The sequence below is a fragment of the Ursus arctos genome, unplaced genomic scaffold, assembly GCF_023065955.2.
Source record: "Ursus arctos isolate Adak ecotype North America unplaced genomic scaffold, UrsArc2.0 scaffold_26, whole genome shotgun sequence".
In the NCBI taxonomy this organism is placed as follows: domain Eukaryota; kingdom Metazoa; phylum Chordata; class Mammalia; order Carnivora; family Ursidae; genus Ursus; species Ursus arctos.
Window position 1 is genome coordinate 20,467,000 of NW_026622941.1, and position 11,779 is coordinate 20,478,778.

Consider the following 11,779-nt stretch of genomic DNA (forward strand, 5'->3'; position numbering starts at 1 on the left):
ATTTTTTAAGTTAAAGGTCTATTTTGATTGTTTTGGGGGAAGTTATAGAAGTTATACATAATTGCTTTAAATAATTGGATTTTGTGTGTATGTAAACTATAAAATAATAGATAAAACTGTATTTTTAGCTCCTTTGCAAATTGTTTGCATAAGTATTCTTTACCTGGAACACACCCTTATCACTCCTACTTGAACTTGCATGCTGCATGTCCTCAGGTCCCTCAACATGTCACTTTCCATGCAATCATCCCCGCTAGCCCCAAGAATTAGTTGTTCTAGCAAGTTAATGCCCAGGATAATTTGTTCCTGTACCTGCAAATGAGCTTACAGTGTGGGATAGTCATTTTTCTCTTGACTTTGATACATCTGTTTCACTGGACACTTCCAGTGAATATTCCAGGCAAGTACTGTGTTTTACCCATTTTCCATTCTTTTCACCAGCTCAAAGCAAGTGCTCAACAAATGCTTTAGATCTATCCCACATGACTCTCTTTTCCTCTTTTTAAAACACTGCTGCTGCTACTTAAGTCCATTTCTAAGAAGACACGTGACTTCTGTTTTATCTACATAATATCCTATGCCAAGAACATAAATAATTGGGAAGCACAAAAAATTTGCTTGTTCTTTTCTGACAGATTTATATGATCAGTTTTCATGCTGGGAAAATTAGGTCAACATTATACCAAATCTCAACCATCAACAAGACCTTTAAAATAAATATTCGGTGAGGAAATACAGAAGAATAGATTACTTACCAATAAACAATATCGGAAAAGTGATAAACAACAGGAAGACATGAGGGACCAGGTTGAGGGCATCCACAAAGCAGGGATTTTGCAACACACCATCGTAGATATTATATGAAGAAATGTTGTTACCACAGAATGAAAGGCTCATTTCTTCTTATATGACTTACTCTAAAAGGAAGAGAAAGAATAGTCTCTCATTATTAAATTCTCTTTCATAAAATCATAGCCCTAAGGAGGAGGTCTTATTATAAAATTAACCCCCTTTATTTTCACAATTGAGGAAATAGGAAACTGTATGCCACAGTCATTTGAGAGTTTCTTATGAACGCTTTATACATTCTATAAATCACTTCTTCGCGATCTCTTTTTTTCAGAGAAAAATATTTTATTTTAATTTGAAAAATACATGATTATTAATATCTACCAATGGTGGTACCTTAAAGAAGTGTGTGTGTGTGACTAAAATGATTTCAAAGAACAAAAATAGTGATATAGCAAGAAAAAGAAAGAAAAAATGAAACAACTGACTAATACTACAAGACAGTGTATATTGAATCCTTTCTCGTCCTTTTTCACTGAAAATGCATTAGCAAATTACTTATGCTGGGCAAAATACCACCACTTTTCGTTAACTGTACAAAGGAATACTAATACACAAAGGCCGATGTGGCGGCAAACAGAAATCAGCCTTCCTCTGAAGAATATTAAAATCAAATGCTTCAGATAAATTAAATATAACTCAAATGACAACTTAATGAAATCACTTGGGTCCCACAGTCAGAGAATATTCTTACATGAAATGCACCCTAATCAAGTTTCGAAACAAAAAAAATGTTTTTAAATTGGAAATCAACATTACATTAGAGAAAAATAGACAAATTTAGAGAGTAAGCTGAGGACAAGGTAACCCGGGGTTTTGCTAGCCACTGTTGGGACTTTGGCTTCTACTCAGTGACATGGAATCACTGGGGAGTTTTAATCGCAGGAGTGACCCAGTCTGACTCACATTTTAAATGAATTCCTCTCGTTGTGCTGAGAAAGATGGTACAGGAACAAGGATCTGCTCCATCAAAATACCACTGTAAGGAGGGCACGTATTGCATGGTGCACTGGGTGTTATACGCAACTAATGAATCATCGAACTTTACATCAAAAAATAAATAAATAGAAATTAAAAATTAAAAAAATACCACTGTGAAATTCTGAAGAGCTTGAGCCTGCTGAAAAATTCTTTTATTATGCCTCCTATTTACTTACTACCTGCCAAATGCTGGGCACTTTGCATACACGATCTTTAGTCCTTAGAACAGCCAGGCAATGCTAGTTATTTGTATTTTACAGGAAAGTATGCGGAGGTTCAGTAACTTGCCAACCAATAGGGTAGCCGTGATCCATACCCATGGGCCTGACTTAAACTCTTTCTCCCCCTGCAGCATGCCGCCTCCAATGTATTTTTTTCAAAACATGTTATCCATTGTCATCAAAAGAAGTAGCAGTTTAGAATTTTAACCTCACTGCACTTGGTCTCTTTTCCACATTTATGTCACGCTAGATTTTGAGTTAGATTATTAAAGGTTGGTAAAGGTATAAATAAGTAAACTAGTACCTTTTCTCTCTTCCCTTTCATTGAGAAATGATTTAGCAATGGTCACGAACAATATTTTTCCCTAGGAAAAAAACAAAGAATGTTACACAGAAAAGATTGGCAACAGTAGGTAAACTATTGGAGAAATCAAATTTCAAGCAAAAGTTTTATAAAGCATTATATGAATAAAACAGCTAGTTAAAAAGCCTGTGTTTACAGTCCGTAAATTCTTATATGGAATTCCTCTCACATTTTGTTTCCGGTAAGCCCTTTTATTGAACATCATTGATATGATCTCTAGTTGAGACCTTTCTCATTAAAAAAAAAATTATATTAAAAAAAACCCTCAAGATGAGGGTATATACTTGGCAAATTCTTAGCAACTCTTAAGTCTCCAAGCCTCATAAAATAATTAAAAAGGGCTTGAGATTTTTTAAGTAACAGTAAAATGGAAGTTTTGTGTTATGTACTATAGCTATATGAAGTGATGGATCTTAACTAAAGCTAGTGTGGTAATCATTTTACAATACATCTAAATCAAACCATCACGCTGTACAACTTAAACTTATACAGTAATGTACGTCAATGAGACGGGGAAAATAGAAAAAAAAACAAACTGAAAAATAACAGCTAGTAATGGAATTTCTAAGACTTTCTTTTGTTTTTTAGACTATCCCTTTTATTGAGTAGAAATGATAAAAAGAAATTTGAACCCACTCTTATTGAAAGACATGTATAAACTGTTTCCTAGAATGAACCACAAAATAATTTTTACTTTTGCCGGTTTATAATTATAATATTACAATTGGCCACATTTATATACAGATAGATATTTAATCGTTATCATTGAGCCAGATACTAAAGTGTAATCTGAATTTGCAAAACATAGACTTCATTAGCTATAATAAGCATTGCCTACATGGTATGTTCAATCAATCCTCAAACCTATCAGTCAAGTAACCTTTGGATAAATGTGTATAACGGTGGAAAGAAGATACCAGAGAACTACAGCAACCTGCAAAAGTCAAAGAACATTTCCAGCCACGTGCTTGATGTCTGGGATTCTAGGCCATTCATTAACTGTAAAAATACTTATTGATGCTGACCATGTGCTAAGCACTAGGAATCCAAGAGAGCACATGCCAAGCAGTACCTGTGGTCTTAGACCGTATGAATCAAACTACACTAATCACAATAGCTCTTGGTATAATATAAAGCTTATGATCTACCAGGCAGGGAAATGGACAATGATATAATCATACTAGGTGCATACTTCAGATTAGTAAAGTGAAAGCTTTAGAATGATTTCTTTCTTCTACCATAATCTCTAACCTCACATGCCCTAGGGCTCCCAACCTGTTCGCTACCCCTTTTTATATCTTTCCTGTTTTTCTTTCTTTCTGTCTCCTCCTCCTCCATCCTTTCCTCTCTGACCCTTAGCTTCTTTCTCCAAACCTACAGTACACATGTGGCACATTCTAACAGTCAGCCCATCTTACAACTCAACATGGGCAAAAAGGAGGGAAGGAACGAACTTGTAGATAATTACCGTGTTTGCCAAAGGCATTTTATACAATCAGGACTTTCAATTAGTTTTTAAATCTCCTATTGTCATTCAGGGTTTCCCTCCCAGAAGCATGATTAAGTCAGGGACGTTTTGGGAACGGTATAAATTGCTGCTCTTGCTGGCTAAACTCAGTCATGTGACGCTCCTGAGCCCTGCCCCTTCTGGGGCTGTCTTCTTCAACTAAGCACTGACGGAGGCCCAAGCATCCAGGAGGAGAGAGAGGGGAAAGAAGCCAGATAGGAGGACATGACACTTTTCTTCCCACAAGTATAAACCCACTGAAAGATGTTCAAGTGTTTAGGACAGCAGACAGTTCGGACTGAATGAACTTTAAAGACAAATGTCAAAGTGAAACTTTGATTATAGAGATGGTCTGCAAAGCAGAAAGCATAGAAGGAAAATACTCCTTGATGCCCAAACGTATGGCTTCATGGAAAGAATCCCCCTCTCAGTATTTTTATTCTTGAAATGTGTTCTAGAAAGTTCCATACCCTCAGGAGTTATAAAATTTTGATTTAGTTGATGGCTAAAGTAAAGTAAAAAGTAGCATTCTTTCCCGCTCATCTAGAAGAAAGTGTCAGTTCTAATGATGTAGCAACCTCCGAGAACTTAAACATGCTGGAAACACCTGAAGAAAACATGCTGGAAACACCTGAAGAAAACATGCTAAAAGCACTATAAAAACTTTCATTCTTACACAGAAAGTCACTCGTTCTTTAGTTACATGGAGATTAACTATATGTTATGAGAGAGAAACAAGACACTGTAAAGAATTTAGGGCACCATTATCTAGGGCATTTCCAGGAATAGATCACTTAAACAAATGTAATAACTTCTTTGAAATTTTTCATTCAGTCTATGATTCACAAAATAGGAAGCAAAAGATGTCTGTCTCCCTATCTCTCTATGAATGACAGATCCAAGTAGGAAAATCACTAGCAAAAATGACCACTGACTTCTGATTTAGTGCCTGATCTCAATGCACCCGCTGAAGTTCCATCGCACACTAAAGGAAATGGTAGTCGACAGATAAGATTCAGACACGCCAAAAGGATGTTTCTTTTAATCCCAAATTGAACAAACAAGCAAAAAATAAATACCTTGGGCGGTCGCTTGATGCTGCTTCAAACCCCTACTCGTGCACTTGCACTACCTTCAAAACACCGGCTTCCTACACTGATTTAAGTGTCAATTTCAAGCCCAGACGCAGAACTCCTAAAAAGTAAAGAGTAACAAAAATTAAGCAGATAGAAAACTACTTCATGAACAATACAGGAGATCGTCTAAAAGAAAAAAAATAATAATAACTCCTTGCACTATTCCCGGACGGTTTTAAGTAGGAGCCGGCAGAGTTTTATAAGTAAAGCTGGAAACCTGATCCCCACGCCCTCTCTTCTCCGGCTGGGGCCCGGTGCCTTAATTCTAGAAATAGCGAGTCTGAAGGCAGCGCTGCGAGGGTGCGCGGGCGCCTTTTGCTTGCCGAAATCGACAGTTTACAGTTACTCTTAAAATGTTTAAATCATATTTGTGTAAAAAAATACGGACTCACTTACTCCGAAGGCAGTTTTCCTCCCCTAGGCGAAGCACGCAGGGCGCCCGAGCGGATTATTTTTAGGGTGGTGGGAGATCAGCTGCTGCCTCCTATCGGGTTTCTAAATTGCACAAACTGCTCTGAGCTGGGGCGGACACGACAACTCCGAGGCAGGAAACTGGGCAGAAGCCCCGAGTGCAGCAGTGCTTGGGACTGGAGACCCTCCCCACCCCCGCTCGGCCCTGCTTTCCGTACTGGGGCGACAAACTTGGGGCGCGAGACGCGAAGATTTTACAAACACAAGTAATAGCCTCCCTTAAACTTCATTAAACACTGAAACTCGCAATGTATGATTCAAAGATTCTCTGGAGTCAGGTTTTCAGGCGCCAAAACACGCAAGGTACTCGCTCGCACTTGCCAATTTTTTCCCCAGGTTCTATATGCTCCCTTTTATTAACCACAAAAGGAAGCGGATCTGGGAAATGAAGGGCTCGTTCCAGGCAGAGGACCCCGCTGCCAGGCTGAATGGGCGCGTGCGAATGTCTCACACGAGCGAGGCGGGCTCAAATCGAATACTTGCCCCAGCGACCCGGAAAACTTGGTTACCCCTCCGGACCAGTCGCCGCGCTTCCGAAAGGCGACCCTTACCCTAGCTCCCCGAAAGTGGGACTTCGGCTCCCACATCTGCACAAACAGTTCCCCCCACTCTTGCTCCCGACCAGAGAGAGAAATAACTGTCACGGAGATAACGTGTTTAAAGTCCACTCACCCCCACAATAACTGCCCCCAGGACTCAAGCCGTAAATTTTGTCCCCGGGCAACCCTCTTTAACCAACACTCGATTTTCTCAGGGGCCAGTGCTCAATCAGCTTGAAATAACCACTGTTTTCAGCAATTGTCCTAATCTGATAAAGAACGGTAGGCAGGCGGGCTGGTGCCTCCCGGGCTCCGTGCGCGAACGCCAAGGGGCACCGCTCCAGGAGCGCGGAAACCCGCGGCCGGTTCCCAGACCTGCTGCACCCTGAACCCGGCGGCCTCCCGGCCTCTGCGACTTGGTGGCCGGAGGCCGACCCCCGCCCTGCGAGCCCCGGGGATTTCCCGCGGGCGCCTCACTCTCAGGAAGGTCGCTGCGTTCCCGCCTGAGTGCCGGGCCTCCGCCAGCGACTGAAGCTTGAACCCTCGGCCGCTAGAGGTCTGCGGGGCCTCGCGGGGCGACATCTGGGAGGGTCCCGAAGACTCTGGTCCTACGGCGCTTGAAAGTTTGCCAACTGCACCCTGGAGCTGTCTGCGACGACGCAGGCGCACAGAGAAAGCGTGCTTCAAGAACCGGGATCCGGGTACTGTGGGTGGAACCCGAGAAGACCCGGTGAACAAGCCGGAAGGGGGACCTGGGGCTCTTCAGGGCTTCTGGGGAGAGACACCTGGAAATAGGGGGTGCAGATAATCCCCAGATATCTGAGTGTTCTACAGAAAATCAGGTTGACTTTGGGATTTTAAAAAAAAATATTACTATTATTAAGGTAATAGTAATTTGCAGCAGTAAGTCATGCTTACTGTAGAAACTTTGGAAATTATTGAAAAGTATAAGGGAGACAAATGGGCCCCCAAACCTATAAAACTGAAAACATTTTGTTGCATTTTAACAGTGAGTAAAAGCATGGACGCAAGAGCCAACCTGCTATCAAACCCTGCTACCTCACTCAGCTCAAACGCTTCAGGAAAACTATTTAATCTCCCTATTAGTTTCTTCACCTGTTCAATAGGGAAAGATAAAATATACACATATATATGTGACTTATATACATACACATATGGCTTCATATACATATACATACTGCTTCGTAGTCTTGATGTGAGGGTAAATGAGATAATCCCTTTAAAGTGCTGAGTGCCTGCCCTTTCAGGAAAAGGTAATATATGCCATTGTTACTATTTTTTCTATGCATATTTAATATTGTTGGCAATCACAAAATAATTTGTCTCCTCCCAGTACCTTTTAAAACAATTATTTTCTGATGGAATTTTAAAATCTCTATAGAAATCATTTAAATGGCTGCATAATGCATTGTGTGGCTATCATAATTTAAAATCCATTTTCTTATTGTTGGACATATAGTTACCGATTTTTCACTACCATATTTAATCCTATGATGAACTTTAAAATAAAATTTCTTCTTTCTTTGCGGCAGATAAATTTTTAAGGTTCATTTTCTGAAAAGTAATTACAGGGTCAAAAGCAGTATTTTTAGGGCTGTGGATATAGAATACAAAATTACTTGTCTAAAAGATTCGTGTTAACTCCCCCCAAACTGTATGAGATGACCTATTACACTTACACCCAAACCAGCATTGAATATACATATTTATCTTTAAAAATCCTGTAATTTGACAGATAGCATGCAATCTTGTTATTCATATTAATATTTTTTCAAATGTTCATTAATCTTTGTATTTCCTCTGTTGTGAATAGCTTGTCCATATATGTGTCCATCTAATGGGTCTTAATAAAGTTTCCTATGATTTTGCATGAACTTTTAATAAGAGGCTATTAATCTTTACATATACATGACAAATATTTCCCCCAGTTTGTCATTTAAGAAAACCATAATGGTGCTGCTTTTACAAAAACTAAAAACAGTTGTTTTCATACATTCTATAAAGATTTATTAGAACACACACACTGGGGGCGCCTGGGTGGCACAGCGGTTAAGCATCTGCCTTCGGCTCAGGGCGTGATCCTGGCGTTATGGGATCGAGCCCCACATCAGGCTCCTCTGCTATGAGCCTGCTTCTTCCTCTCCCACTCCCCCTGCTTGTGTTCCCTCTCTCGCTGGCTGTCTCTATCTCTGTCAAATAAATAAATAAAAATCTTTAAAAAAAAAAAAAAAAAAAAAGCACACACACACTGGCTAGATCTCCTGTAGGTCACAGAGGTTAGTGATGAGTCAGACCTCCAGGGTCCCTACCTTCCTGGTGCTTTCTTCTAAGGGAAGTTTACTTAGGCAAATTTGGTGTCTTTTACTAGTGCACTCTACTTCTATGCTTTAGTTAATAAATATTAACCCTTATTTATATTTGTTTAAAGGTTTTTTTTTTTTATTAAATAAAACAAGATGAAATCAGAGAGGGAGACAAACCATAAGAGATTCTTCACCATAGGAAACAAACTGAGGGTTGCTAGAGGTAGGTGGGGGATGGGGTTATTGGGTGATAGACATTAAGGAGGGCTCGTGAAAGAATGAGCCCTGGGTATAATATAAGACTGATGAATCACTGACCTCTACCCCAGAAACCAATAATACATTATAAATTAATCAATTGGATTTAAATTAAAAAATTAAACCATCAGAAATGAAAAAAATAAAGGATTTTTAATTTTTTATTCTATTCTATAATTTATTTTGGCATATGCCATGGGTTGAGAACTTAAGTTAACATTTTACTTGCTACACCAATACCATTTACTGAACAATCTTTTTCCTCTGCCCTGATGTGTAATACCATCTTTGTTGTATACCTACTATTATTTTATAAGATCTGTTTCTGGGCTAACTATTCTGTTTAATGAATTATTTATTTATTTATTTATTTATTTATTTATTTATTTATTTATTTATGAGAAAGAGCGAGCCCGGGGTGGGGGGAGGGACAGATGGGAGGGACAGAGGGAGAGGAAGAGAGAGAATCTTAAGCAGGCTCCAAACTCAGTGCAAAGCCCAACACAGGGCTCAGTCTCAGGACCCTGAGATCATGACCTGAGCCCAAATCCAAGAGTTGGATGCTTAACCAACTGAGACATCCAGGTGCCCCATTTAATGGATCTTTCTTACAATTTTTGCTTACTATATTACTATGATCAGATGAATTTGATTATTATAGCTTTAAAGTATATTTTTAATTCTGGGAGGGCCAGTCCCCTTTTTACTCTTTTCAAAATTTTCTTAGCTATTTTCTGTTGGGCATTTTATTGGAATTTCATTAAATTTAGGAAGTAATTTACCAAAAAATCAGATTTTTAGTGTTCTTTCTATCCAGAAAGATGGTTTCCCATTTACATAAGCCTCCTTTTTATCTTACTCTCAAATTTATATGTCTGTACATTTCTTGATATGATCAATCATACAAATTTTAGATTTTTGTTTTCCTATTTTGTACTGCTAAGAATGAACTATTTGTTTATATTTTCTGATTATACATTTATCTTATATTTAGCCATTTTCCTAAGCTTTCTCAATAATCTTAGTAATGTTTTACCATGTTACCATGACTGTCCAAAAAATATGATTTTATCTGCAAATAGTGTTACACTTGTATTATGGAGTGCATGTTTGTGTTCTCCCCAAACCTCCCATGTTAAAACTAACCCCCAGTGGGATGGTATTAGGAGATGGGGCCTTTGAGAGGTAATTATATTTAGATGAGGTCACGATGGGATTAGTGCCCTTATAAGAAGAGAAGGAGACTAGAGTTTGCTCTCTCTGCTCTCCACTCTGTGAGGACAGAGTGAAAAGACAGATATCTGCAAACCAGGACAGAGGCCCTCACCAAGAACCAAATCTGTGGGTACCCTGACGTTAGACTTCCCAGCCTCCAGAACTGTGACAAATCAATGTTTGTGGTTAAAACCACCCAGTCAACAAATTACCACCTAGGTAATTTACCTAAATTACCTAGGTGGTAATTTGTTACAGCAACCCAAACTGGCTAAGACAACTTACTTGCCACTTTCAGATAGCTTATTTATATTCTGTCAACTCCAAATTCCAGAATTGTATTAAATAATAAAAGAAAACAAACATCTTTTTTTTCATTAGAAATCCATACGTTATATTTTAAAATCAAGTTTAATTATAATTTTCAGAAAATAAAAACAATCCACTATACATGTAAAATCGAAAATGTTTTGATATAAACATGACCCCCAAAGGTATAGAATATTTGTATCTCCCCAGGAAGTTCTCTTGTCCCTCTAATCAGTCAATCTCACTATCACCCACCTACAGTAACCACTGATCTGAGGTCTATCACTACGGATTTGTTTTGCCTATTCGAAAGTGTCATATAAATGTAGTCATACAGTATGTACTCTCTTGTGTCTGACTTTTTTGGTTAAGCCTAATATTTTTGAGATTCATCCATGTTGCCACATGCATTAGTAGTTTATCCCTTTTTATTGCTGACAACCCATTGTATGAATACACCACAATTTGTTTATCAATTCTTCCGTGTGTATTTATATTAGGGTTATTTCCAGTTCTTGATAATGATGTATAAAGCATCAATGAAAGTTTTATAAGAATAGTTTTCATTTCTCTGGAGTAAATGCCAAGCAGTGGATTTGCTGGGTCATATGGTAATTATACATATAAATTTACAGAAATTGCCAAAATATTCTCCAAAGAAATTAAAACCTTCCTTCCTTCCTTTCAGAACAGTATGAGAGTTCCAGTTTTTCCACAGTCTCGACAATATTTAATTTCAATTCTTCTATTGGGTGTGGACAGGTTTCTGACTGTGGTTTTAATTTGTCTCTCCCTTGTGACTTATGATTTGGAGCATATATCCTCATGGGTCTGTTGGTTCACACATTTTCATGTGGTGGGCATAATTCCAAGATGGTTCTTATGACCTTTGCTCCTAGTGTTACTCCTGTGATTATGTTATGTTACCTGGCTAAAGGGATTTTGCAAAGATAATTAGGGTTACTAATCAGTTGACTTTAAAGTCAACTGATAATCCAGGGGACCCTAATTTAATCACCTGAGCTTTTTAAAAGCAGAGAGTTTTCTCAGGCTAGTGGTAGAAGAGAAAGTGAGGTAGATGTGAAGAATGAGAAGGATTGGTGTGACAGAGGTTCTCCTTGCTCAGGTGAAATAGCCATGAGGCAAGAACCTGAGAGTTGGCCCCCAGCCAACAACCAGCAGGAAACCGGGATTTTATTTCTACAACCATGAGGAGCTAAATTCTGTCAAACAGCCTGAATGAGCTCAGAAGTGAATTCTTCCTCAAAGTCTCCAAATAAGAGCCCAGGCAGGTGGACACCTTTATTTGGCTTGAGAGAACCTAAGCAAAGCTCCCCATTGAGCCCACCTGGACTTCTGCTCTGTAGAAATATGAGATAATAAATGGGTATTGTTATAAGCCACTTAGATTTGTGACAATATATTATGCCACAATAGAAAACCGTGACACTTCTTTTGTGAAGTGTCTGTTCAAACTTTTAATTGGGTTGTTTATCTTATTATTGAGAAAGAGTTTAATCATGAATAGGCACTGAAATTTGTCAAGTGTCTTTTATGCATCTATTGTGCTAATCATATGTTTTTTCCCCTTTATTCTGTTAATAT

The 11,779-nt window shown here is 38.6% G+C and overlaps 1 protein-coding gene across 19 annotated transcripts in view; it reads right to left on the bottom strand.

The window, feature by feature from the left end:
* Positions 1 to 6,775, bottom strand: part of ABCC9 (ATP binding cassette subfamily C member 9) — a 127,891-nt gene extending 121,116 nt beyond the window's left edge. For 3 of the 19 annotated variants that reach the window (XM_048216508.2, XM_048216500.2, XM_044385188.3), the window contains exons 1-4: positions 5,455 to 6,746; positions 5,002 to 5,116; positions 2,356 to 2,416; positions 756 to 917 (exon numbers count right to left, since the gene is read on the bottom strand). In XM_048216508.2, the coding sequence (XP_048072465.1) occupies positions 756 to 897 (142 nt within the window). In that variant the 5' untranslated portion in view covers positions 898 to 917; positions 2,356 to 2,416; positions 5,002 to 5,116; positions 5,455 to 6,746. Of the gene's footprint in view, positions 1 to 755; positions 918 to 1,755; positions 1,892 to 2,355; positions 2,417 to 5,001; positions 5,117 to 5,450 lie in introns of all 19 variants that reach the window. The other 16 variants (XM_048216507.2, XM_048216496.2, XM_048216506.2 and 13 more) reach the window with 14 other exon arrangements.
* Positions 6,776 to 11,779: the final 5,004 nt, after the last annotated feature.